At 36.6% G+C, this 26,161-nt stretch overlaps 3 protein-coding genes across 3 annotated transcripts; 1 reads left to right on the forward strand and 2 right to left on the reverse strand.

The window, feature by feature from the left end:
• Window positions 1–266: 266 nt before the first annotated feature.
• LOC148569413 (uncharacterized) lies at window positions 267–1,574 on the reverse strand. Its single transcript, XM_088485030.1, has 2 exons — window positions 1,039–1,574; window positions 267–897 (listed from the first exon to the last, which is right to left on the reverse strand). The coding sequence occupies exons 1-2, from the start codon at window positions 1,572–1,574 to the stop codon at window positions 267–269; spliced, it is 1,167 nt and encodes a 388-aa protein (XP_088341156.1).
• A 10,215-nt stretch (window positions 1,575–11,789) lies between these two features.
• LOC107635143 (protein METHYLENE BLUE SENSITIVITY 1) lies at window positions 11,790–12,669 on the forward strand. Its single transcript, XM_016338521.3, has one exon. It carries the CDS (start codon window positions 12,019–12,021, stop codon window positions 12,331–12,333), a length of 315 nt encoding a protein of 104 aa, XP_016194007.1. The 5' UTR covers window positions 11,790–12,018; the 3' UTR covers window positions 12,334–12,669.
• Window positions 12,670–14,052: 1,383 nt separating this feature from the next.
• Window positions 14,053–18,312, reverse strand: LOC107635142 (WRKY transcription factor SUSIBA2-like). The gene is made up of 5 exons (XM_016338520.3): window positions 17,617–18,312; window positions 17,332–17,493; window positions 15,978–16,861; window positions 15,722–15,880; window positions 14,053–15,080 (listed from the first exon to the last, which is right to left on the reverse strand). The coding sequence occupies exons 1-5, from the start codon at window positions 17,965–17,967 to the stop codon at window positions 14,345–14,347; spliced, it is 2,292 nt and encodes a 763-aa protein (XP_016194006.2). The 5' UTR covers window positions 17,968–18,312; the 3' UTR covers window positions 14,053–14,344.
• Window positions 18,313–26,161: the final 7,849 nt, after the last annotated feature.

The raw sequence follows: 26,161 nt of genomic DNA on the forward strand, positions 1-26,161 counted from the left end.
CATATTGTACTTTGAAAACGGGTGTTAGTTCATTCATGTACTTTTGTTGTTATTTTAGCCATGTTTACTTTAATATGTAGATTTTTTTTTAGCCTTTCCATTTGTGGGACTTGTAGTTAGACGCAAACTGAAACATAGCATATTCATTAGTTAACACAGCATGCACAATACAACGCAGAAAGATCAACAAATTACATGAGTGCCCAATTACAACATCGAACAAGGAAACTTAAATAAAATAACTACCAACACTAAGAACATGGCTACTAATGGCCCCCTCCAAGCTGTGGGCAACTCCAACGTGTGTGTCCGGGTTGGCGACATAGGCCACATCTCTTTGGCCGGTTCGGATCTGCCTCGTCAATATTTGTCCGTATCCTAGTGGACCTCAGACGACCCTCTCTCGCATGCCTCTTGTCAGGGTCAGGTATAACAGTGGGCCCGTCGTATGGTGGCCAGAAACCCTCCGGAATCGGAGGGGTGAAACCCATCCGATACACACTGAATACCGAACTAATCCGATACACGCTGTGAACATAAGCGGTCCAGGTAACCCGTGAGTAGGCACAACATGCAAGTGCGTGTTGACACGGGAAATGAAGCGCCTGGAAGTACCCGCAGTCACATGTCTGAGAGGCAAGCGAAACTCTGTAGCTACCCAATGAGAAAGAACCAGTCGGAGTGGTCTCTGCTACGGTGAACTCGGAGTTATCCCTGTCATACAACGTCACCATGAAGCACCTGTCCATCTTCAAGTTGGCCTCAATACACTTTACCAAGTGCTGACTGAATTGTTGTCCGGTTTCCATCTGGGCCTCCGCCTCTCTCCCCTTGCGAACAAAGAGTTCCGCAAGCCTTCCATATGTTGCCTTCACGAGGGAGCATACAGGGAGGTTTCTGACACCCTTGAGGATTGAGTTCACACACTCAGAGATATTCATCGTCATGTGACCGAATCTCCGCCCCTCATCACAATGCTGAGTCCACAAGGAATAATCAATCCGGTTCGTCCACTCACACATCGCTGGGTCTTCAAACCGCAGAATATCAAACCAGTAGTCAAACTCAACCTCGATCTTGGCATATGCCGCATTCACAAGAAGCCTCCGTGCATCTTTGCCCTTGAAGGTCAGGGCAAAATTAACCGCTACGTGTCGAATGCAGAATGCACGGTATGCAGATGGAGGTAACCAACCTTCGTCAGGAGCCTCAAGCGCAGCCTTGATGCCGTTATGCCTGTCCGATATAACCAGAAGACTCTGCTGCGGTGTCACGTGCTCTCGAAGGTGGGAGAGAAAGAATGTCCAAGACTCTGCATTCTCACCCTCTACTAGTGCAAATGCAACAGGTAGAATGTTGGAGTTCCCATCCTGTGCAATCGCGATGAGCAACGTTCCCCCGTACTTACCATACAGATGGGTGCCGTCAATACTAACTAGCGGCTTGCAATGTCGGAATGCCTCGATACAAGATGGAAATGTCCAGAAAAGTCTGTGAAAATAAGCTTGAGACTCGTCTACTTGTCCACCAACTCGAACGAGGCTCGTCCGTAGGACTGCAACTGTACCAGCCATCGTCAACTGGACTCCCAACACCCACATGAGGAGCTCATTGTATGACTCATCCCAGTCACCGTAGATGAGGGCAATAGCCTTCTGCTTCGCCAACCAGACCCTCCTGTACGTCGGTCTAAACCCAAAGTGTGCTGCTGTGGCATTTAGGAGCACCTTGATGCTGACGGATGCATCAGCCCTAACCATTGGCATAATGAACGCCGAAATCACATGATAATCCAAACTCCTGTGGTCACTCGAGATGGAGGTGGCCAGACAAGTGTGAGGTCCATTGTACCGTTTGACCTCCCAAATGCCCTTGCGCTGCCGGAGACTCAGTCGAATCAACCATGTGCACCCATTCCCAAACTCAGAACACTTGCCCACATACCGGCGATAATCAGACTCCACTACCTTGTACTGTACCCCTCGCCGGATGCTATAAGTCTTCACACTTAATAGGGCCTCATCTTTATCCTGAAATTGCTGACCAACCTGGAACTCTGTCAGACCAGCAGTCCCTTCCGCATCTCTAGCTCCGAATCCAACAGAGTGCCCAGAAACCCCCTCCTGCCTCATGGCATCCAGGTCCAAAGAGGAAAAATGTGGTGGATACTACTGTGTGCCAGAACTAGAACCACCGACCACCAATGCAGGCTCACTCGCTCCAATATCATCGCCGCTGTCATCCTCAATCATATCCGGCTCGACGTCATCCTCCTCTGCATCACCCAATAATCCGTCTCCGACGCCAAGCGGTGGAACGCCCTGTAAAGCGTTCGGCAGAATATCAAATGATCCTACCTCGTCGCCTACGCTGCCATTGAGATCAACAGCAAAAGACGGGGAGGCGACAGGTTGGACCGCTGGCTCGTACACAGGGACGGAGGAAAAAGCGACGGCAGGCCTGGAACTAGAACCGGCTGCCGTGGCTAAAGTGGTGGTATTCCGGTTCGAACCCCCTGAGCTGGATACCACATCATCCAGCTTTGCCAACAATTCTGGTGTCCTCACCTCCGGAAACTGCCGCCGACAAAGAAACATGACTTGCAAGTCCTCATCACTACCAATCGTGAAACAATCATACTTCAGGGTATCCTGGAGGACCGTGATTGGAATGCGATAGAAAAACTTCTTAACCCGCTTCGCACCTTCCAGACCAAGTTTCATCAGCACAGATCTAACAAGGTCATCATAGCTCGTCGTTGGACTCACGACAATACAGAGAGGATCCTTATCTGTGAACTTCACACCGGAACAAGTTTTCCTCTTAATGGATCCTCTGTGGTGAACCAAAACAACAAAACTCTCCTCACTAGCCATCTTACACCCTCTAATGAGAGCAACTCACGTTTACAACCATATATATACTGCTCTGTCTCCCACTAATTCGAATCAGCCTTCATCGATTTAGGGATTGTGTAATTCGAACCAACCTGGTTCGAATTACTTGATGCAGCTTCTCTCTCTGTAATTCGAACCAGCATGCGTTGCTAGTTCGAACCAACCTGGTTCGATTTAGTTAGATCTCTTTATTTATAATTCGAACTGCTTTGGTTCGAATTATTAATGAATGCAGTTCGAACCACTCTGGTTCGAATTATATTAATATATGCTTTGGCTGATTACTGAAACAATTTTGGTTTTGGCTTATATACGTAAATTTGGCCTGGCATTGGCTTATTATGGTTTTTTTCCCAAAATAAAACTTAACAATAAGTTTTTTGCATTATTTATTTACATGAATACTTAACAATCTCACATATCAAACTATTCTATCATTTATCAAATAACCAATATTTCCTTCAGGATCTTCAAACAAATCAGATACATCATAATGAGTGGTGGAATTTTCAGCATCATTTGAAACGAAATTCATCTCTTTCCCTTTGTCGTCCTTTTTCAAAGATGCTTGATAAAGATTGACTAGGTGCCTTGGGGTACGACAGGTACGCGACCAATGGCCCTTTCCACCACAACGGAAACATTTATCCTCTGTTGATTTATTTTGCCCAGTGTTTCTTTCTTTATCCCACTTCTGGTGAGATCCTTTCTTGTGAACATAATTCTTCTTCCTTCCATAATTTTTCTTGTTACTAAAACCTTGCCATTTACCTCTTCTAGGGTAATGATTTGCCATATTTGCTTCAGGAGATGGAGCGGCGCTAACTGGGCGCGCTTAATGATTTTTTAAAAGCAACTCATTGTTGCGTTCAACAACAAGAAGGTAAGAAATTAACTCAGAATATTTTTTAAATCATTTTTTTCGATACTGCTGCTGCAGGAGCACATTCAATGCATGGAATGTCAAGAAAGTTTTCTCTAACATGTCATTATCAGTTATCTTTTCCCCACATAATTTCATTCGTGAGGTGATTCGAAACATTCTGAATTATATTCATTTATGGATTTAAAATCTTGTAGACGCAAGTGCGTCCATTCATATCGGGCTTGAGGAAGTATCACTGTCTTTTGAAGATTGTACATTTCTTCAAGGTCTTTCCATAGATCTGCAGGATCTTTTAATGTGAGATATTCATTTTTCAATCCTTCGTCAAGATGGCGATGAAGGAAGATCATGGCTTTGGCTTTATCCTTCTGGGATGCATTATTTTCAGTCTTAATGGTATCTCCAAGATCCATTGAATCAAGATGGATTTTAGCATCTAGTATCCATGATAAATAGTTATTTCCAGATATATCAAGAGCATTAAATTCAAGATGAGAGAGTTTTGACATAATAAAAATTTGTTATCTGAGTCTTCCTAAAATTTTATCAGAGTATCGTGCTGATAACGTGTTGTAAAATAAATAAATAAGAATAAATATAAAATAAAAAAATAGAAGTAGAAGACTCTAGTATTAATATTTACCATAATTAATATCTCAATATAATAGAAATTATATATATAAGAGAGAAAGAAAAGAGTATTTTAATATAAAAGAGAAATAGAGAATTTTATTGATTGTGTGTAATTCACATGCTACACCTTTTCTATTTATACATGTAAAAATATTTTCTTTTCGTAGCTTCATAAATGGGCTCATTTTTTTGCAAATGGAAAAAAGTATGGTGTAACACCATGAAATGGAGGCTTAGCAAAAATATTCACTGCTATGGTGTTAGATGAAATCGTAACCTGCGTGTTAGATTTTTAATTTTTTTTTTATTTCTGAAATTCACTAAACGCAGGCAACGTTTAACATGTTTCAAAATTCGAAATATTTTTATTCTTTCTTTTTAGCCCAAAACGCAGGTTGCGTTTGGAAATGGGCGTTTTTTTTTTTATTTTTTTTTGTGGCCCAAAACGCAGGTTGCATTTAGGAATGGGTTTTTTGTTTTTTTTGGAAACTCCAAAACGAAGGCTGTGTTTTTCGTGGGTCAGAAAAATTTTTGGAAGCTGCAAAACCCAGCCTGCGATTTGAATAAAAAAATATTTTAAACAAGAGCCTTGCCTATAAATATGAAACGAGACTCGTGCTAGTATCCTCACTTCACTTCTACTCCTATTACTCTTTCTTCCATATTTGAATGATACGTAGTGAGTTTTTTTGGCATTTAATATTGTCAAAAAAGTCAGATTAGGTGAGGTTGAAGTTATATAAGGTATTGCAAATATGCGAGTGTATTTTAACGGTGAGATTATACCAAACACACACGAAAGAGTGACTTTTGTATGTGAATGTCCGTTTTCATTTGCTATTCCATGTACCATGAGTTTTGTAAAGTTGCAAAATAGTTTTTGTGAGAACATACAAAGTCACATTTCGAAAAGGATGAGCAATATTTTGTATAGAAATCATGTATAAGTATTTGGTGGAATGATACAGTTTCAACTAATGTCCATCACTGACGACGCATGCATGCAGCGGATGTTCTATATTTATCAACAAACCCGATTTTCACGTGCTGATGATAGAACTGTACGTTGAGTTTGAATAGCATACGGGGATGGATGCGGTTGGCGACGATGTCAACGTTAATGAACTCGGGGATATAGATTAGGAAGAAGATAACAACAACAGTGAATAGGAGTTTGAAGCCAACTATGAAGTCGATGACGAAAACGATGACGATGACAGAGACTTGGCAGGCAATCCGACGGTACAGAATGAGGCGGATGCGTAACGTCTTCCAGCGTCACCATCATTTTCCCAACTGGAAGGTGAAACGTGTGAGTTTCCAGCCTCAACCATTCTACCAATACACTCAGTAGTGCAAAATGGCTTTTCATTTCGCCTACTCGTGAAACGTGTTGAAACCCAGTAAACACCTGTAGCTACCTCGTTAAAGGTGTAACACCCTCACTATCAGAAGTCACGCTTCCGGCTGCGCTACTCTGATAGCAAGAAGTATTACGACTACTTTACATACTAAATACTAAAATAGGAGCCTGTGACTCGCCACTGTATCGTTGATTTCTTTGAAAACCGGAAATAAATACTTTATCTTAAGAAAAACAAGCAGGCATAGATTCATATATAAGACTTCTTACATAATATCTTATAATATAATATATATAAATCATACAACTCTTATCCCTCTTGCAAAAATTGTAATAACAAAGACGAGGGAAGAAAATAATCTAGTTAATACAACATATAAAACTAAACGGAGTTTAACTCTTCTTAATGCTTCTTCATTCGATTCCTGAAAAGGTAAAGCTGTAGCGGGTGAGAACCTAACCACATGGTCTCACCACGGAGTTTCAAAGTTGTCATAAGAAGATATTTCAATAAGAAAACTGTTTTCAAATTCAGTGATTATCATTGCCTTATGAATCCTTTTAAAATCCAATAGCTAATCGTTCAAAACCTTTTCAAAGAAACAATGTTCAATATTTTCAGAAATCCAAAGTCTTTCTTTTCTCATAAGCAAATCTCAATCAGCAACCAACCACGCAATCAAACAACACAATCATTAATTCAGCACCCAAGTCCATTCTCAAATGTAACACGCCAGGACAAACACAGGCAAGACAGACAAGGAAAGCACAAGTAGGAAGCAGTTACAGCAAATAGTTCAAGTAGCAGTTAAGAACAGTTTAGTAATTAGGCAAACCAAAACAAGTTCAAACCCAAGCAAAGCATACAAATGCATATGATGCATGCCTGTCCTATGGCTGATGAGGCTCATTTGCCGGTTATCCAGCCAACCCGACAAGTCTGAATTGTCCTTAGACTGTCCCCCGATGTGTATCCCCAAGAGTCTATGCATAGCTTTTTCTCAAATAATCAATATTGCTCAATGGGGTAACATTCCCGGGAATTTATATAGTGCCCGGTCACACTTACGTCGTAGGGTCAACAAAGTATCGAGTTTTCAACCTGGTACACGTGGTGGCAAGCCACGGCACTCAATCCAGGGAACCTCGTATCTCAGATATTTCAAATTCATAAGCCATATAAATAATTCAAAGATCATATCTCAACATTCTCAACATTCTCAACATCATAATCATTCATTAATCCAAATCTCATTTCCAAATTCATTCAAAAACCATATTTCAGAGAAAATTCTCAATCATCCTTCTTTCCATTCCGTTCACTAACAATTCCCAATCCAAAACATAACTCTTCCTTTGATAAATGAGATAGTTTTAAATCATATAATACTTAAAACCTTTTTAAAATAACTACTTTCAATGAAACTTCTAATTTTATAAAATTTCGACAGCATCTCCTCTAAAACTCGAATACTGCCACCCTTTTCGGGTCCCATCCAAACATTTCTCAAACCATTTTCAAATCTCAATCACTTTCCAAAATTCAACCAATTCCAGTATCAAATATTTTCAGACCAGACCAATTCCAATAATAAAACTCTTTTTAAAGTCAAACCAGCTCAAGTATTAAGTCATTTATAACATCAGACCGACTCAAAATCAAACCGCTTTAACTTCAAACCAAGAAAAACTACTTTTCCTAATAATCAAGTAAATAACTTTTCAAATCCACTTCTTATCAATAACCGTACTTGACTCAAGCAATCAAGCGCCCAATAATCCAGTCCAACAAATCATCACATCCACAAGACAAATATAATCACAGAAATATATCTTTTTGCATCAATATTTATTTATCACAACTCTGTAATGTAAAATAGATTTTAAGAAAAACCCCTACCTCAACTCATCGAAACTCTCAAAATCAAAACACATCAATCCCTTTTCCCTCGGCTTGCGACAGCGGCAGCCGCAACCTCTGCTTTATCCACTATCCGTAGCAGCAACCAAAACTCTAAGCGCGACACGCAAAAACCGGAACTCGATCCTACGTTACCAACATCTCAAAATCTTTATCAAATTTATAACAGAGCAGACATACACTAGAGGTGAAGGTTTTGGAAAAGATATGCTTACTGGAATAAAGGAGAAACATGGAGACGAAGCAACGACAGTAGCTCCGACACTTAGAAGAACAAGACTCAGCATAAACGAACCACAGTCGGAACCCAAACTGGAGTGGGCTAGGGTATGGCAGCTGTAGGGACGTCCTCCAGCGGCTGCAGCAGCGGTTTTCTGGCGCCGTTCAGTGAGGTAGAACAGCGGTGATAACTTCCACCGTCGTCATCTCCTCTCTTCCGGCGACAAGCTCCTGCGGCAAGGATGGTCGAGCTCCCTTCCAGTAACGGCAACGACGTTACTTTCTTCCTCTTTCTTCGATGGCGGCTACGAGATGCGGCTTCTCGATCGTGTCTCTCTTCGACTCCCACAAGCGACGGCGACACGCGGTGGCCTCGACTATGGTGGCAAGGAACACGGCGGCACGAGGACGAACGGCGAGGCAAGCTTGACGGCAGGACATGGCGCAGTGGCGGCGCGGGTTGGAAGCGGTCTGGTGGCGCGGACAGCTCCCCCTTTTCCCGGCGTTCTCCCTCTCTCGGATCCTCCCCCTACTCTCGCAACCCTCACTCTCCTTTCTTTCTTTTCTTCTTTCTTTCACTGAACTCTATGTGTGTGTGTTAGTGAATGAGTGTATTGTTTGTGTGTGTGTGCTGATTGTGTGGGTGGGGTAACCATGAGTGAGGAGGGTGAGAGAGTGAGTGTCACATGTGAGGGATGGTGAGTGTCACATGTGAGGGATGGGGTGTTATTTAGTTAGGGTTTGGGGTAGATTAGGAAATTTTAATAAAGATAGGGGTAATAATATAATTTTATAAAATAAATAAAAAGATAAAATAATAATTAAAAACCAATAAATGTAAAGTATCCATCTTTAAAAATATCTTTTAATTACCAATCTGTAAGTTATTTTCAATTAAATACCAATTTAATAAAAATTAGAGATAAGTAAATTAATTCTCTTTTATTTATAAAATAAGGTTAAAAATCTATATATTAAAATTAAGGCATACAAAATATTCATTATTTTTTAGTTATAAGAACTCTAAATAATAAATAAGAGTTTACTCAATTTTTATACAAAAATATTTTAAATGTAGTCTTAAATAAATATAATACATCATAATAATTTATTAATAATTTTTAAATATTTATGGGTCTTACAAAAGGTATCTGGCGAATCGAGTTTCCTGAGAAACAAATTCCTTATAGCCTATAAAAAGAAAAATAATAATTATTTAAATTCTAAATAATATCAGGTAATAGTTTATTCAAAAAATAATAACAGCAATATTATTAAACGGTATTTATTTATTATTATTCAAAAAATATTAACAGTAATATTTATTATTATTAAAAATAATTTATTTAACAAAGGAACTCTTTAATAAAGGAACTCTTTACTAAAAATGTCCATATATGAACCCTTTTCTACACGATTAACACTAAGCTTATTGCTCTGGTCTTTGTTTTTAACAAAGGAAACAGAACAGTTTGTGATTCTCTCCATAATTAGAACACTATGAGTATGTTTCCTTTCATAAACCAAATCACTTTGATCTTGAAGGGTCCATTCAGTACTCAATAACAATTGTAAAATTAGAATAAAATCAAAACTCAGAATGCATAAGAATGATAAATCAAAACCAAATATGCACTTTTTCATGTTCTTCTGCATATAACTAATCAACAAAGAAGCCAAAACAACTTTAATTTTTCAAGTTTTAGTCCAACTAAGTTTGAGAAATTGAACCAACAAACATATTGTTCCCTAAATCAAGTTGTTTCAACCCACCAAACTTAGTAACAAACTTAGGAAACTCCCCAAAGAATCTGTTATCACCCAAATCAAGAAACTAAAACTTTTACAAAAAGAAGAGTTAGGCAATGCAGGTTCTGAAACATTCCCATAAAAGGAGTTTCCATGAACTCTAAGAGAAACAAGTCTATCACATAATTTCCAAATTGAAGTAGGAATCTGCCCAGTCAAAAGATTCTATGGACTGAATTTTAAATGATCTTTTGAGCATCAAAATTAATTTTAGTTTTAGCTTGACTATTTTAACATAAAACATAAATCATAAAAATTAACTTAAAAATAAAAGCTGAAGAAGCACAGAAGCAGTAAATAGTCAGCGAGGAGTGCTTAATGCTTACCAGTTACCAGAGAGACGACGAGAGATGAAGGAGGGACGACAAAGACCAGAAACCACAGATTGGAGAGGCAGTGACGGCGAGAAGCGAGAGCGACGCCGACGTGGGGATCTGGTGAGGATCTGAGCCCTAATTCCTAGGGTTGGTGAGCGACGGCGGCTGTGACAACGCCGACCGGCTTACAGCGACAGAACGAACTGTGACGGCGAGTCGGTGACTGATTGGTGGTCTGGTGTAGCTGAACCGAGGCTATGGTCCTTGGAGAAGAATCGAAGAAGTGACGAAGTGAGTTTTAGGATTGGGAACTAAAAGGGAGTGACAGTGAGAACTAACCCTAATTTCTAAAATTATATATATATATATATGCACTTCGGAGCGGGTAGGGACGGATTTAGCCTGAATCCGACCCCAACTCACCACGATTCAGACCCGCCCTGCTCCGGGTCAGGTTTAAATTCGCCCCGACCGAATAGGAACGGGCGGATACAAGTATTGCTGCCATCCTTATAACAATTTGTTTTCCCGAGACTTAATAATAATAATAATAATAATTCATGACTAGTATGATAAAAAACTATTATTGATATAATAATAATAATAATAATAATAATAATAATAATAATAATAATAATAATAATAATAATAATAATAATAATAATAATAATAATAATAATAATAATAATAATAGTTAAAACATATAAATAAAGAACATAAAAATAAACATATTTATTCATCATAAAACTAAAAAAAAAAATCACTTACTCATTGAGAATGATTCAAATATTTAATAATGTGTTTTTCAGGTAAAATAAATTACGAACCTTCTTCACTAAATAAAGTCTCAAACCTTCACTGATCTTCCTCCTCACAAATTTACTCCCTTTCACCCTCAACCCCAATCCTTTCACTCTCAAAACTCTCACTCACAGCAAGTAAAATGAAAGGAAAACGCCTGCCTTTTGCTTTTAAAGGCCAGCTCCACCACTCTCCTTTACATGTGTCACACATGCAGGTGGGGAGGTTGCCAATCACAGGTTGCGTTTTGTCTGCTAAATGCATGTTGCATTTTGGAGCTTTGAGGATGGTCAAAGTTGCAGGATATGTTAGCCATGCAGGGAGCAGGAACATGTTTCGAGGCTTCCTTCTCCTCTCCTGCCAAACATAAACTGCGTTTTGCAGCTACATACAACTTTTTAATTTCACCTCGGTCAAAACGTCTGCATATTACATATTACTGACTTTAACAATTCTACATTTGTGAATTACACACAATGACACAATATAATTACACATCACCATTTTAACTTTTATAAATAAATTAATTTCTGTTATAAATATGCAGTTCAACCTTAAAACTTTTTACATCTACAATTAAATTTTTGGACCGTCCAAAATAATTTGACGGAAAAAATTGACATTCATATTTATCATAACACTAGGTAAATTTTTAAACAACTAACTATTTGTTAACAAAAATTCGTTATCAGACTACCCTTACATATTGCTATGGATTAAGGTCGTGCGAGAATCTATGTATCTAATACCCTGCGTTAATCACAAGGCATGTGAATGATATATGGCCTAAAGGCATTGGTAGAAGCAATCAGTTTATCCAATGAAAATTTAACACGTGTCAAATGTCTTCTTTAAAAGAAAGAAACATAAAAAAAAAAAAAAAAAACCAGTGAAAACGAAATGGCTCACAGATAAGCCTCCATTCCTATCCGTTTTCCCTATTAATAACCCAACTCACTCTTCCAAAACGCCCACGCACCCAAAATTAGGGTTTCTCATCCTTAGGGTTTACCTTGCCCTCCAAAAACACCCCCCAAAAATCTAACTCAAAATCGAAACTTCCGATTAATTTCTAACAAATCCGATCACCAATCAAGAACCCACAACGATAGATTTATTCTGCATAGAACGATTCCCCTAAAAAAAGAACAAAGGAACCCTAGTTTTACGCCATGACAGGGAAAGCGAAGCCAAAGAAGCACACGGCGAAAGAGATCGCCGCGAAGGTCGACGCCGCCACCACCAACCGCGGCGGAGGAAAGGCAGGTTTGGCGGACCGGTCGGGGATAGAAAAGGGCGGTCACGCGAAGTTTGAGTGCCCGCTCTGCAAAGCGACGGCACCGGACATGAAATCGATGCAGATCCACCACGATGCGAAGCACCCTAAGCTTCCGTTCGAGGAGGGGAAGATCGTTAATCTCCACGCCACCCACGTCGGCGATACCTCTAAGCCTAAACCCGGCGTTCGTGGAAGCCTAAAGAAATAAAATAATATGAAATCTCTCCAATTTGGGAACCCCCTCACTCTTTTGATCGAACCTTTTTTGTTTTTCCATTTTTTTTTCTTTTAAAGTTGGTGTCTTTTGGGGGATATCGAGTGATTTGATATTATGGGTATGCTTAAGCTTAATTGTGTTTCCTGATCTTGGTTGTAGTTACTTTGATGATGATGATAATGGTCTATGTACTATGTGAAGAGAAGGGTTCTTTTGGTTTGAAGGGATTTAAACTTTGGTGGTTATTGATTTTGAGGCCCTTCTTTTCTAAGCCTGGAATGTATATTAGTTAACTCATAATGGCTGTTAAGATGTTTTTGAGCTTAACTTCTTGTCCTCCTCATAATATTTATCTTAATTTTAGTGGATGATCTTAATAAATCCAATGATATGCTCAACTTTTTTTTCCTTTTGAACATAAATTCTTCCATGAAGGTTGAACACATTGTGCTTAAATCTTCAGTGTAAATTGAACAAGAATTTTGGGAGAATTTGCTTGTAAAATCTCCTTTCACTCTTGATATAACCTATTTATATTAGTATTGGTCATATTAGTTGAAGGACCATTTACGTTAGTACTGGTCCAATGGAACTCAACTTCAAATTTAAATTGTTTTTCTCGGGTGTGATGTTGATGTTAAGACTGTTTTTAGATGATATAGTGTGTGTTTGAAGGTGTCTCTGTGATTCATCTGTTTTATAATTAAATGCTAAATGGCTAATATTTTGCTTGTATGATAACTAAGTCTTTTTTTTTTATTCTTATTATATCAAAATATCTCGAGTCAATGAATGGAATCATGGTGAGTGCTTCCTCTCCTCCTCTAGTGCCATTGATAATTTGATATGTTGGAATAAGAATAAGGTTCTATGTTTGTGTAGGGTCTTGTGGCATCTTTCCCTATCAATATCTGTTTTTGACAATATTTGGTTGGGAATTTATATTTGTGTAGGGTCTTGTGCTATTAAATGCTTGTATCACACTTGGTTTTTATCATTCCAATGATTTTAGCATAGACTTTCATTTCTTGGTGGGGACTTGTTTCCTACAATTTAGAGTAGGGCAAGGTTAACCTAATCATGCCCTTCACCTGCAGTCTCACGCCTGGTATGTTAGAAATATTAGATTTTGTTTGACCTTTTATTTCCAACTAAGCAGTGTTCTTGTACATTTCATTAAGTCAACTTCCACTCTTTCATAATTGGATGGGGCTCGCATTAAGTTCTTCTAAAGTAAGAAAGTTGGTAAAAAAAGATTTCTTAAACTAAGATAATAGGGTTCGCATATGATAGAAGTTACATATTAGATAATAATTAACCTCTCATTTTATCATTTTACTAATCACCTCAATTTAAATTATCTTTTCTTACAAATGAAGCAAGTCAAGTTAGGAAGTAGATCAAACATGCTAAGTTGCTAGCAGTGTAGGCCAAAAGAAAAAGATCTCTTGCATCATTTCTGCTCTAGCATTATGTATTCTTCCCAAATCAGAAAAACAAACAAAAAAAAAAGAAGTGGTTTATGAAAATGTTAACAGCTTCTAAGGGCCTGTACTAAGTGTCTGATCCCATTCATACATTGATTCTTATCATTCATGTACTCATGTGAATCTATATTTTTGTTTATATACACTAAATAGCTCAAGCATTTCAAAGCGAAAATCCAAATATAAAAATTAGAAAAATGAAGCTAAAATTATACACCAACAGTTTGATACAAATATTGGTATGCAATTTTATATTAAGAAGACTAAACTCTGTTCCATAAATATTCAGAGAAAAATGTAAACTATAATGATAGGACAACAAAACAATTAACCTACCAAGAACTAGTTACAAAATACAGGTGTTCGATTTGTGCAAAAGAGCACACCACAGTTTGTTTCCTCAAATACCAAGGGGAAAAAAACTAAATAATTTATGACCTTTCTTTAAAAAAAAAAAAACACTAAATAAAAAACCAATTGAATTTGCTGTTGCTAACAGAAGTTAAGACCAAAATTTATGAAGGGAAATTTTGCATGACTTGCTGGTAAATGGATGATGGTGCTGCTGATGAAGAATTTCCATGATCAACTGGAGGTAAGCATGTTCCATATATTGCATCATCCTTCTGCTCCTGTTTAGGCCTCAAGAACCCAGTATCAATATCCTTCACTTGTTGCCCTGAAAGGAAAGGCTGCACTGGATTCATTGGCTTTGCACAGTTGAAGTTTAGTCCAGCAAGAGAGAAGTTTCCGGATGAGGGAAGATTCAAGGGAAGCGGCATTGGAAAGTCGGGATACACTGAGGGAATAGATCCAGCTTGTGGGGCAGTGCAGCGATCGGGATTCAGTCCAAACGAACCGTAAGGCATGGTGCTACTCAAGGAAGGATACTTCATTTGGCACATGGGGGAAGAACCGAACTTCAAATTGTTGCTGAATGCTCCAACCAAACTCGGCCGAAGAAAGTCGCTGCCGAATTCAGGTTTTCGATCAAAATGAGACGTAAGAGTTTGATGATTTTCAGACTTCGGGATAACAGCACTGCCAGGTAATGCAAGAGCTGATTGGCCATTAGGACCACTGGGAGGTAAACCACCATCATTCGAGCTTACATGATTGTTGGTTCTGGCCGTCGGCACTTCATGATTATGTTTGCCCTCATATGTAGTGATTACATATTTCGTATTGTGCGAAGCCCTTTCGACGTGTTTCCTCACGGGACATCCGGCACTTGTGCATTTATAGTAGCTCCTGGAGGAAATTCATGAGAAAATGCAAATGAGCAAATGCGCAATCGGTATACCATGACTGCTCAATTCGGCTACAAGTGTAGATCTAATGTGAAAAGCATGATGCGAGTGAAATGTATAGAGAATGAATTGATACCTGAAGAACAAACCATTGATCTACTTAGAACATGCACCAGTTCAGATAATGAAATGAAGACTTAACAGAACTACCAACATAAGTGAATATCTACAAACAATATCAAACAATAGCAACTCGCGTCAACAAAGAATGGAAACTTTCTACCTGTAAAGAGGAAAAGACAATGGCAAAGAATGAAAAATTACAGCTTTCAGAAATAACAATAACTCACTCCGCTCCCATTAATCTACCTGCCACTATCACTTTCGGTGCATCACCGGATCAAGCTATAAATTGCAAGCAAATTCATTGATCCAACAATGTTAGACTGTACGAAAAAGTGCAGTGACAAATAAAAAGGAACAAATTGTAATAAATTAGAACTTAGTATACTTGGGTGTATTTCCTTAAATCAGGTTAAAAAGCCAACGAAATAACTGAAATTACCAACCATCCAATATTAAGACACATTACAAACAAAACCATATCCAATGTGTAAAAATAAACAAAGGAAGAATTGATACCTTGGGTTTGGGTTTCCTTTGACAACCTTTTGTCCATACTTGCGCCATCGATAACCATCATCGAGTATGTCAATCTCGGTCTCAATTTGGACCACCACTCTTGGCTCACGAACAGCCCTAGAAGGCAAAGTTGATTCAACCAAGTAGTTCTCTTTTTTCCTGCAATAGAAAAATAATGCAGAATCATAAAGGTTGTGTTTCTAGTTGTTATAACTAACATGAAAAGTTGCAAACAATATCAGATGGAGTTTAAAACCTTCTTTTGGAATCTGATTCATCATCTTCAGCATCATCCTCAGCTGGTGCTAGTGCTTGAGTGGTTCCATCTTCATCACCATCATTACTGGCAAGTGTGGAAGAATGTTCGGGAGTGTCTTCCGCTTCAAAGGCACACAAAGGTTTACCTTTGTTAGTCGACATAGGATCCGAAAGTTCAGTCACGACAGAAGTTGAGGATGTTCTTTCCTGACCATCAGCCTTCCAATCCAAACTGTGCTTTGTGTCTTTTGCTCCCGGTTGAACATTTTTCCAACCTGGACCTTCAAGTTTAGCATAGTTTTCACCAGCTTCACCCATCTCTGACATCTCATCAGTGGAAAGCCCTAACGCTCGACGACCAAGGTGTGGTTTTGAATGGTTATGAGTACCCTTATAGATAATTTCTGTTATTTGGCCATCATGGGATCTTTCCACCTTCTTCTTGACCTGACAATTAGGTTGAGTACATTTATAATAACTCCTAGGATACTCGCTACCTTTTACTTGTTTCTGACCATACTTTCTCCAATTATAACCATCCTCCGAGGTCCTTACCACTCCAGTTGCAAGCAAGGTCTCCTTCTGGTCTTTCTCCATAACAGGTTGCCTTCTGATATCCCCACCAAGAGTAACATTTTTCGGCAGAGTGCTTTCATCACCAGCTTCATCGGAACGTGATATTTGCATCATCTCAACTTTATTAACATTAACAAGTGAACAATTTACCATTTTCACATCATTGAATGAACGGGACTCAATACTTTTTGCGTTTTGTCCTTTCGAAAAGTCTTCCGGGAACGAAAAATCTATCGGCGGCAGAACTGGAACAATTGATTGACAGTCTGTATTTCCTCCCTTTACCATGTGCCAATTACTAGAAACCTAAAGAATTCAAGGTTACCATATGATAAATGTATTGTTATTACAATTTAGAAAAATAACAGTTAGAAATCTTTCACATATCACAAATGAGAGAATGATGATCAATTAATCATATCCTGATTTAGCTAAAAGAACTGGACACATGCCCAATTGGATTTTTTTTTTTAAATTTAATATCAAAATTGTCAAAAATTTCAAGTTGTAAGCTATAATGCTTTATCATTAAGGACGTAAACCAAACACAAACGCTGCTCTTCACATCAACCACATCCAACTGAAGAAAAGTGATTTTCATTCTTCGTATCAAATCAAACTATTAAAAAAAGAAAAAGAAATGAACAGAAATAAATCATTAGCATCAAAAATGAAAATTCAACACAGAATTGAATCACATGATAAGAAATCAACACACCACCGTTTCTTTTCATAATATACTAGTGTTATTTTATTTTAATTTTTAAGAAAATTACCTGATTCAGAGACGCAGAGTAAGGAGGCAAAGGATTAGGATCGGCAAGGGTGGCATTGTTCTTAAACTTGAGGGAAGAATCAGGAGCATCATTGAGATTCCCTTGATCAAGTGGCAAAGAACTTAGCCAATGAAATGAGCCAGTAGTTGGAGAAGGCATAGCCTGGAAAAAAAATACAACATACCCAAAAAAAATTGATCTTTTGATCAGATTGAAACAGAATAATCAAAAGGGTCACTGAAAAAATTAACAAAAAATATAAAAAGAAGGAGAAAGCCAAATAACCTGAGAATTGGGAAGCATGATCGGAGAATCAAGCAATGCAGTGGGACTAATGCCTGGGGGTATAGTAATGCATGGTGATGCAGAACAAGAAGATGGAGATGGAGAAGCGAAAGGGCTTGTTGTGATTGCGTTTGTTCTGAACCTAGCTGTGTTGATCCTTGCTGCATTGGAATTGAAACCCCTTCTCTCAGCTATGCTTCTCTTTGCTGGAAAAGCCGGAAAGACTCCACCTTTTGAATCAGAATCCATGTTTTTTGAATCACTACAATTGTTACTACTAACGTTGTTGTTGTTGGTGGTTGTGTTCGTGTTCTTATTATCTATGTTGTTACGGTGGTTGTCATCTTCCATGGTTTTTTTTTTTTTTTGTCTATTCACAGAAGAAAGTTAATCAAGATATGTTTTTGATGTTGTTTATGTGTCAGAAATGACTTAAAACTAGGTGGGTATGAATCAAAATTAAGAATTAGAAATGAAAATGAGAAAAGTATGAATCTTTTTTGAAAGGTGGTGGTGGGGTGGGTTCGGGTTCGGTTCAGCTCCAGAGAGAAGAGGAAGAGAGTGGAGCTGAAACCAATGAAGGTGAAGAAGCGTGTTCTGCAATGCAATCTTTGTTTTCTTCCACACACACAAACGTACACAAAACACACTTCACTTGTTTGTAATTGACAAATTTGGGTCCTCACCTTATGCCACTCACTCATCTATATATATACTTAAATAGTTATATATACACTTACTCACATAGGGACTTGTGCTTTTTCTATGGAATAAATGAATAATAAAACGAATTAAAACTAAAAATGAATTTCATTTGTATTTGGACTTTATTTTTATTGGTGGAATCAAAGAATAAAATGAAGTTCAAAAAATAAATTTTCCATTTTGGTTTTAAGAAATTACTCATCTTTTTCTAAATAAATTTTCCATTTTGGTTTTAATCATAAGATTAAAATAGACAACTTTTAAATTTCACCACCAAATTTAAAAAATATATATGACTAAAAAAATATCTTATAAGAATAAAAAGTTTATTTGAACCAATAGATTAGCACAACTTTTTTTCTTTCATTGATTATTGATATTGCGAATGTAAAAGGTAATTATTTTAGCATTTAAGTAATAATACATGATCAAATTCGTATTTTTATTTTATAGTAAAAATTCATGAAAATACCTACTTATACATTATCACATTAACAAATTTATCTTTTAAATTTTGTTTGTTATGTTAACTACTTATTAATACACATATATATCTTATAGATAACAAAAACATTAAAACTCTTGTACCATATAGGTTCCCATCATTTCTTAATTGATGGTTATTTTAGTCTTCTAGAACAGTAAAGAATCAATATCAATGTTATATATAATGATTGTTAGTTAGTGGTCCATGCACAAATCTAGTTTATTTGTTTGCTAATATAATTTGATGTGGGGGGTGCATAATTTAAAGAAGGAAAGTGAAAGTAATAGTTGTATGAGAGGGAGAGAAAAGTGTTAGTAGTTAGCACACGTAATGGTTGTAACAAAAATAAGTGACATTAGTATCGGAAGAAATGACACATGTGAATAAACCCTACCCATTTTAGCATTTGCTTTGCGGGATTTAGTTGCTTTTCATCAAATCTATCAGCAGCCATTTCCGGATCTTCATTTCTTATATTAGATATCTCATAACGTTAATTAATATTATTTTATCTTAATCTTCTTTTTAAGAATAACCAATGAGATACTAGTAATTAATTTGTTAATTATCATCTTTGTCGTTGTTTATTGTATTTTATTGTGTATCTATCTATATACACATCACTAGTGGCAAATCTTATCACCTTAGTCTCAATGGCTTTTAATTGCAAGTTTGCTTTGCATGAAATTAATTAGCATACAGAAATGGCAGGATTATTACGTAATTATTATTACTATTATTTAATTGCTTGACTTTGACGACCCTTATATTATAATACAATGTACCAAAAACTTACTTGAATGAGAAGAGCCTATACTAATTTCATCAATAAAAATCTAGGGAATGAACTAAGCAAAGCAATCTCAATTGGAAAAAAAACCTCTAAAATAATAATTATATATTATAATAAATTTTATATAACATAGTATCTATAATTTTATAATTATATATTTAAAATTATATAATTATTTTAATAATAACTAATAAATATTAAATAAAATAATTTAAATTTAAATTATTTTTTATTGTCTTCCAAATATTTTGTACGATATATAGAATGTACCAAAAACTTACTTGAATGAGAAGAGCCTATATTAATTTCATCTATAAAAAGAAGGGAATGACCTATGCTAAGCAATTTTAATTAGTGTAAATCCAATAGTAGATTCTTTACCATAATATCTCTCTAATAAAATTATCATTGACTAGTAATTGATGATAAAAAAATATATACCATTAAATACTATGTATTATTTGCCCAAAAAAAAAATATGAACGATATTATATATATTATATTGTATTAGGTATATGATTAATGAAAAATCTATAAATATTAGTAATATATAATAGAATGTTATTTATAGTTGATTATAATAAGAAATATTTCTTTTTTAGAGTAAAGTATCGTTTTTGTCCCTAACGTTTTGGGTAAGTTTCAAAGTTGTCCATAATGTTTCAATCGTCCTATTTAAATCCCTAACGTTTCAAAATTGACTCAATGTTATCCTGCCGTTAGGGATCCGTTAACAGAATTGACGGCGGAACAAAATTGAGACGATTTTAAAATCATACTCAACGTTTCTGGGGTCAAAATCAATTTCGTCCCTGACCTTTTTTCCTTATTAAAATCATCATCAACGTTACAAAACGTTATAAAATCATCCTTTTGTCCATAAACAATATTTTTTGGACAATTTTACCCTTTTGCCCTTTTACAAAAATAAAATAATATTAAAACTAATATTAAAAAACAAAAGAAACCCTCTCCATCCCTGTCGTATCTCTCACTCTCTTTCGGTCTTTCTCTTCTCTCCCTTTCCGCCACCCCACCATCGCTGCCCCCACCTCCTTCTCCATCTTCTTCTCCCTCTCCACCACCACCTCTCTCTCTCTCTTCACTACCACCACCACCACCTCCACCACCATACCACCCACTACCCTTAACTCTAACACCAATTCTGCTAACTCTTCATCCATTAAAATCAATATCTGAATGGTTGAACAATATCACCCAATCGGTTGAACAAAATCAACACCCCCGCACCAACATCAATTGAATGCTCAACGCAATACTCGAACAGAGAAACAAAACCCCCACAAACTCAGCACCAAAAACAATTTTATAACCGCAACCCAAACAAAAATAAAGAAATCCATAATTTAAAACAGAATTGTAAGGGGGTTTGTTCCTACTTTCGCATTAAGTCAAACACCTGCAAAACAACCCCGATATCTCCATCTCATTTCTCCTACTCTCTTCGAATTTTCCCTTCCCCAAATCACAATTCTTCTTCTCAGCTTAAACAAAAAACCTTTCCCCTTCAACCAGTTCAGCAACAACAACCACAAAATAAATTTCAAGGGTTAAGTACTTTAGATTTAGCAACAACAAATTCAGCATTTTCAGCCATTTCAACAACAACAACCATAAAATAAATAAACAAAAATTTTAGATTTAACAATTCAACAATCATCATCAATTGCAACTTCAGATCAAAATCAGCAATAATAGAAATGTTTTATGTTCTTCAAAAATAAAAAAAATAAAAAAGGAAGCACGAAAAGAGGAAGGAAGTGACAAAAATAAAAAAATTCTTCCTACTACTGCTGGCGCTGGCGCTGTCGCAGCTGTGGGTGTGATGGAGCTCGATGCTGACAAGAAGAGCTTTTTCTGCAGACCCGAACTTGATCCGGCCAAAGGCCCGTGTGATTTTGCGTGTGGTTGAAGAGGATGCGATTGCATGTGAAGATCCCGTAGACCTTGCGGTAGCGGAGATGTGGGAGCGCACGGCCTCTAGAAGGCAGAGGGTCAGGGCTCAAAGTTTCAATCTTGGTGACCTAGCTGTTGTTGCTGATTCTGCAGTGGCTGTGGTTGTGGTTGCTCTCTTTGGGAGAGAATCCAGTCACCGTTAACCCGCTCATGATGAACCCTAATCTTATTAGAAGGATAAGCGATGTCTTCGTTGGTTGTACGAAAATAAACATAGTAATGGTGAGGCCCAAGTCTGCCGGTGATCTCGTCGGACCACCAACCGTCATTGTCGAAGGCATCAACTGCCTAGTAGAGAGAGAACTCGCCGCAGGAGGAAAGGCCGGATGTCTCTCGGGAAGAGCGTTTCGGTTAACGGCTCAGAAACCATCACGGAGGAGTGTCTTGTAATGGTGGTGGGCATGAGGAATATGGGTTGGGTCAGGGAGGTGAAGGTAAGGAATTAGTGGTGAATTATGGTTGAGGCAGTATGGTGAGTCCATTGGTACTTGGTGGCATGCATAGAGAATGGGAAGAAAGGGAAGAGATACGGGAGTGGGGTGGGGTGGGGAGAGAAGAAAGGGAAGAGACACGGAGTGGGGGTGCAGGTGTGGGGTGGGGGTGGGGGTGGGGGGAGGGTTTTATTTTTATTTTTTAATTAATATTATTTTTATTATTTATATTAATTATTAAGGATAATTTGGTAAAAAAAAATAAAATTGATATAGAAAATGACGATTTTATAACGTTTTGTAACGTTGGGGATGATTTTAATAACAAAAAAAAGTTCGAGACGAAATTGATTTTGACCCCAGACCTTGGGGACGAAAAAAGTACTTATCCCTTATATTAACTTATAACTTTAAGTGTAAAATTATAAAAAAAAATAAATTTATTTAGAATAAAAGTAATGTGATTAAGTATAATTTACTTAGATGTGATTAAAAAATAATTGAATATTATGTACAGTAAAAAATTGATATTATTAAAGGATAAGAAACTAAAATTTGTTTCTATATATCGTTTTTGTCCAACATTTTCGTCCTATTTAAGTCTCTAACGTTTCAAAATCGTCTCAATTTTGTCCCGCCGTCAATTCTGTTAACGGATCCCTAACGGCAGGACAACATTGAGTCAATTTTGAAACGTTAGGGACTTAAATAAGACGATTGAAATATTAAGAACAACTTTGAGACTTATCCTAAACATCGAGAATAAAAACGATTCTTTACTCCTCTTTTTTATGTCTAAGTATCCAATTGTGTGAGAGTTTCTTTGTGTGCTTTTCTTGTCTGCTATGCACGCTTATTAAAGATATAATCTTGTATCAAAAATCAAAGTGTTACAATATCCTTATCCCTTATAACATATAAAATATATTTTATGAAATTGTGATAATTTGAATTAATTTTTTTAACAATTAATTTTTTTAATTTGATTTTGATATACTAATAGTATAAAATAATTCTACATGTGCATTTAATTATATAACGTCACATCAACAAAAATAATCATTTTTAATATTGACTGCTTGAATAGTTATCTAATAAAATAAATACAAAGCGTGTAAAATATTTTATACTGTCAATGTATCAAAATTGTTTCTTAAATTATAAAAATTTTAAATATGTACTAAATAAATTTAGAATTACCTTATGTAGGACAAATTAATTACATCTATTAAAAATATATACTACGTTTTTCGAAGGTTATCTGAAACTAGTGATTTGGCCCTGAACGTGAGGTCCAAGTTCCTTTTTATAATGATGCTGACATCTCCTCCGAAGTGGTGAAACCGTCTGAGGTCTTTAAGTGAGAATTGGGGGTGGTACATACAAGGGACTCCGATATTTAAGTTAGCAAAGATTTTAGATAGATTTTTTTAATAGATTAGAGTTGAGAAATACCTGAACTTGATGGTATTTATATAGTAGAAAAGATAAGTTTGTTACCTTGTTATAACTTGTCCACCTATCATGGTGGGTGGTTATTTCTCATTTTATCTAGAGATTGTTGAGATCTCATATTTAAATATATCAGCATGTTTGTAGGAGCAGTTAAGATTCAGCATAATAAGTCAAATAAATGAGATCAGACACGTAAGGAGAGTGACTTTGGACTCTGAAGTGAATTTTAGTCATTTTGGACCTGACTTTGAATTGTGGTTTAAGGTATCAATGGTACCCTACTCAAGGCTGAGTTCTTGTAAGTTGGGTTTGAGCATTCAATCAAGTCGTTCTTTGGATCTTACTATTGTCGCTTGAGCAAGTCGATCACGTCGGATTCCCGATGCGATTTGAGAGAACAAGTTGGGAAACTCGATGTGATTTTGAAATTGATGTGGCGTTACATTTTCGTATTCTAAAACTGATCGCACATCTTTTTAATTACCTTGGTAACCACGCACGTTATTTAAAGTGAGATGATTTTACTTTTTTTTGCCCATATTCACATTTATCTATTCTTGGCCCTTCTTCTTCTTCATGTTGACATTTTTTACTCCGTCATCTTTATTGTTATTGCTTCTTCAGGTTTCATCAAGCGTGTTTTCACTTCATCTCCTATCTTCTAGGTTTTGATGTTAATATGATGCTAATGCTTTAAAGATGAATGGATGTTGGAAAAAATAATTTCTTATGAAAAAAATGATTTCCTTCCATTTATTTGTCTTTCTTTTGGTTGTGGTTAGTTATGTTGTGGGATTTTTACTCTCGTCAGAGATGATGGTGTTGCTTTTGGTGCAGTGGCGCTATCGCTGTCTTCACTATGAGTGTTGTTATGTTGAGTGTTTTATTAAATGGGTGAAGATGAATAGTTTTTATCCTTTTATCTTGAATTATTTGGTGAGACCGACCTCTAATGCCATTGTACAAGGTGCCCCTGAATCTGAAGATAAAACTCTCGAGGTCTCTTCTACCGATCTCCCATCCAAAGTCGTTCCTTTTGATGATGTTGTTGCTTATCTCTTTCTTTGTTCTTTTTTCTTGTTTGTATATTTTTCGAGTTGTGGACTTTCTAACAAAGATATTATAATATTTTGGATATTTGTCCCCTTTTGTTAGGAGGTTTTGACTTCAATTGCACTAAGTAATGTTGCTTTGTTTGCATGCTTCTAATCTACATCTATTATTGAATAGCATTGTTAGCTTTAATTTCGCTAAGTGTTGTGCATGCTTTTAAAACTTGCATGCTTTCAACTTGTAATGTAGCTTGTAGACAACCTTGTAACTTGTATCTTTTTACCGTATGGTTTTCACCTCCACACTTTTAATTCGTCATCTCCGATTTCATTATCTCATTTGGTACAAGTTGTTTTAATTGGAGCATTATTTTATGTTTTGATTTTGTTTAAAATATTTTCACAATCCTTTCTTTTCTTTCCAACTCATTTTTGTATGAGTTGTTTGGTTGGAAGATTATTTTCTTGTTGTTTTCGCTCCTACCCTTTTTGATTTGTCATTTTCGACTTTCTCCTAACTCATTTTTCGTACGAGTTGTGGGGTATAGGATTATTTTTACGATTTTGAATTTACTTCAATTCATTTATACAATCTGTCATTGAACTCAGACATCACCCTTCATAGCCCTTACTTTGATGCGTCGTTAAAAATGCCTTCAGTAAAATCTTGAAGTCGGAAAAAATGTGCATTAGGGAGTAAGGTTCGCTTTCTATCTGTAGTATCTCTTTATTTGTACACATGGTATGATCTAGGTAGATCATTTTCGAGTAAGTCGAATATTTTGTAGTAGTTATTTTCAAATTCTTGAGTGACTTTGTTGGGATTTTTCTATTTTGTTTCTAGCTTTGTTTCACTCGGTTTTGGCCCGGTGTCATTTCGAATCAGAACGAAGTCGCCAGTTGATAAGCTTCTTCTTATGATATTCTCAGTGCATTTCATAGCCATTTTTTCTTTGGAAGCTTCTTCTTGAAGTTGTACTTTGGGGAAGAGGTCAGATTTTCCTCTATAAGCTTGGAGGTTTTCAAACTCATTATAGAGTCTAATCTTTAGGCTTTCTTCATTTGGCCCTGTTGGAATCATTGCTTCAATGTCGTGGCAAGTAGAAAGATAAATCCCCATTTGTGGGATGGAGAGTTGTCTGATGTGCTTATGGCCTATATTCGAGCTCGAAATTGTTGAATTTTTTGCATGTGGGGCTACTTCTTAAATTAAAACTTTTGTTGTAGCATCTATGCCCCTCTTTTGACCCCTGTAAATAGCAGTTATCCCCTCCTTTGTTGGAAACTTCATGCATAGATGAAGGGTGGATACCACAGTAACTAGTCGATTTAGCGTTATTTGACCTATTAATTCATTGTTGGTAGATGGGGTGTTTACTATGATGCTGTTAACACTGACGGTATAGGCTTTAGGACTTTTGCTGAAGGCAGTATAAAGGCTTATGTACCCAATAGATCAGTTTGGTGTTTCTCCTAATTTGAATAGAGTGTCTAGGTATGTCTTTAAGTCATTTTCTTCTAATTTGAACTCGTCAAAGGCAAATTTGAAAAGGATGTCTATAAAATTTTTTAGATCCACCAATGTTTTGTTGAGGCTGGCATTGGATAGGACTATTGTTATCACTAAGGGATCATTATGGCCGGG

The sequence above is a fragment of the Arachis ipaensis genome, chromosome B4 (assembly GCF_059453495.1).
Source record: "Arachis ipaensis isolate K30076 ecotype BB chromosome B4, ASM5945349v1, whole genome shotgun sequence".
Lineage (NCBI taxonomy): Eukaryota > Viridiplantae > Streptophyta > Magnoliopsida > Fabales > Fabaceae > Arachis > Arachis ipaensis.

Bases quoted from the DNA above. Each gene is read 5' to 3' on its own strand.
- LOC148569413 (XM_088485030.1), bottom strand. From the start codon at position 1,574: ATGGCTGGTACAGTTGCAGTCCTACGGACGAGCCTCGTTCGAGTTGGT. The intron at 898-1,038 runs GTTTGAAGACCC...CAAGGGTGTCAG, and splicing joins TACTGGTTTGATATTCTGCG to AAACCTCCCTGTATGCTCCC.
- LOC107635143 (XM_016338521.3), top strand. From the start codon at position 12,019: ATGACAGGGAAAGCGAAGCCAAAGAAGCACACGGCGAAAGAGATCGCC.
- LOC107635142 (XM_016338520.3), bottom strand. From the start codon at position 17,967: ATGGAAGATGACAACCACCGTAACAACATAGATAATAAGAACACGAAC. The intron at 17,494-17,616 runs GTTATTTGGCTT...TTTTTTTTCCAG, and splicing joins TCATGCTTCCCAATTCTCAG to GCTATGCCTTCTCCAACTAC. The intron at 15,081-15,721 runs GTATCAATTCTT...AATTTCCTCCAG, and splicing joins AAAGGAAACCCAAACCCAAG to GAGCTACTATAAATGCACAA.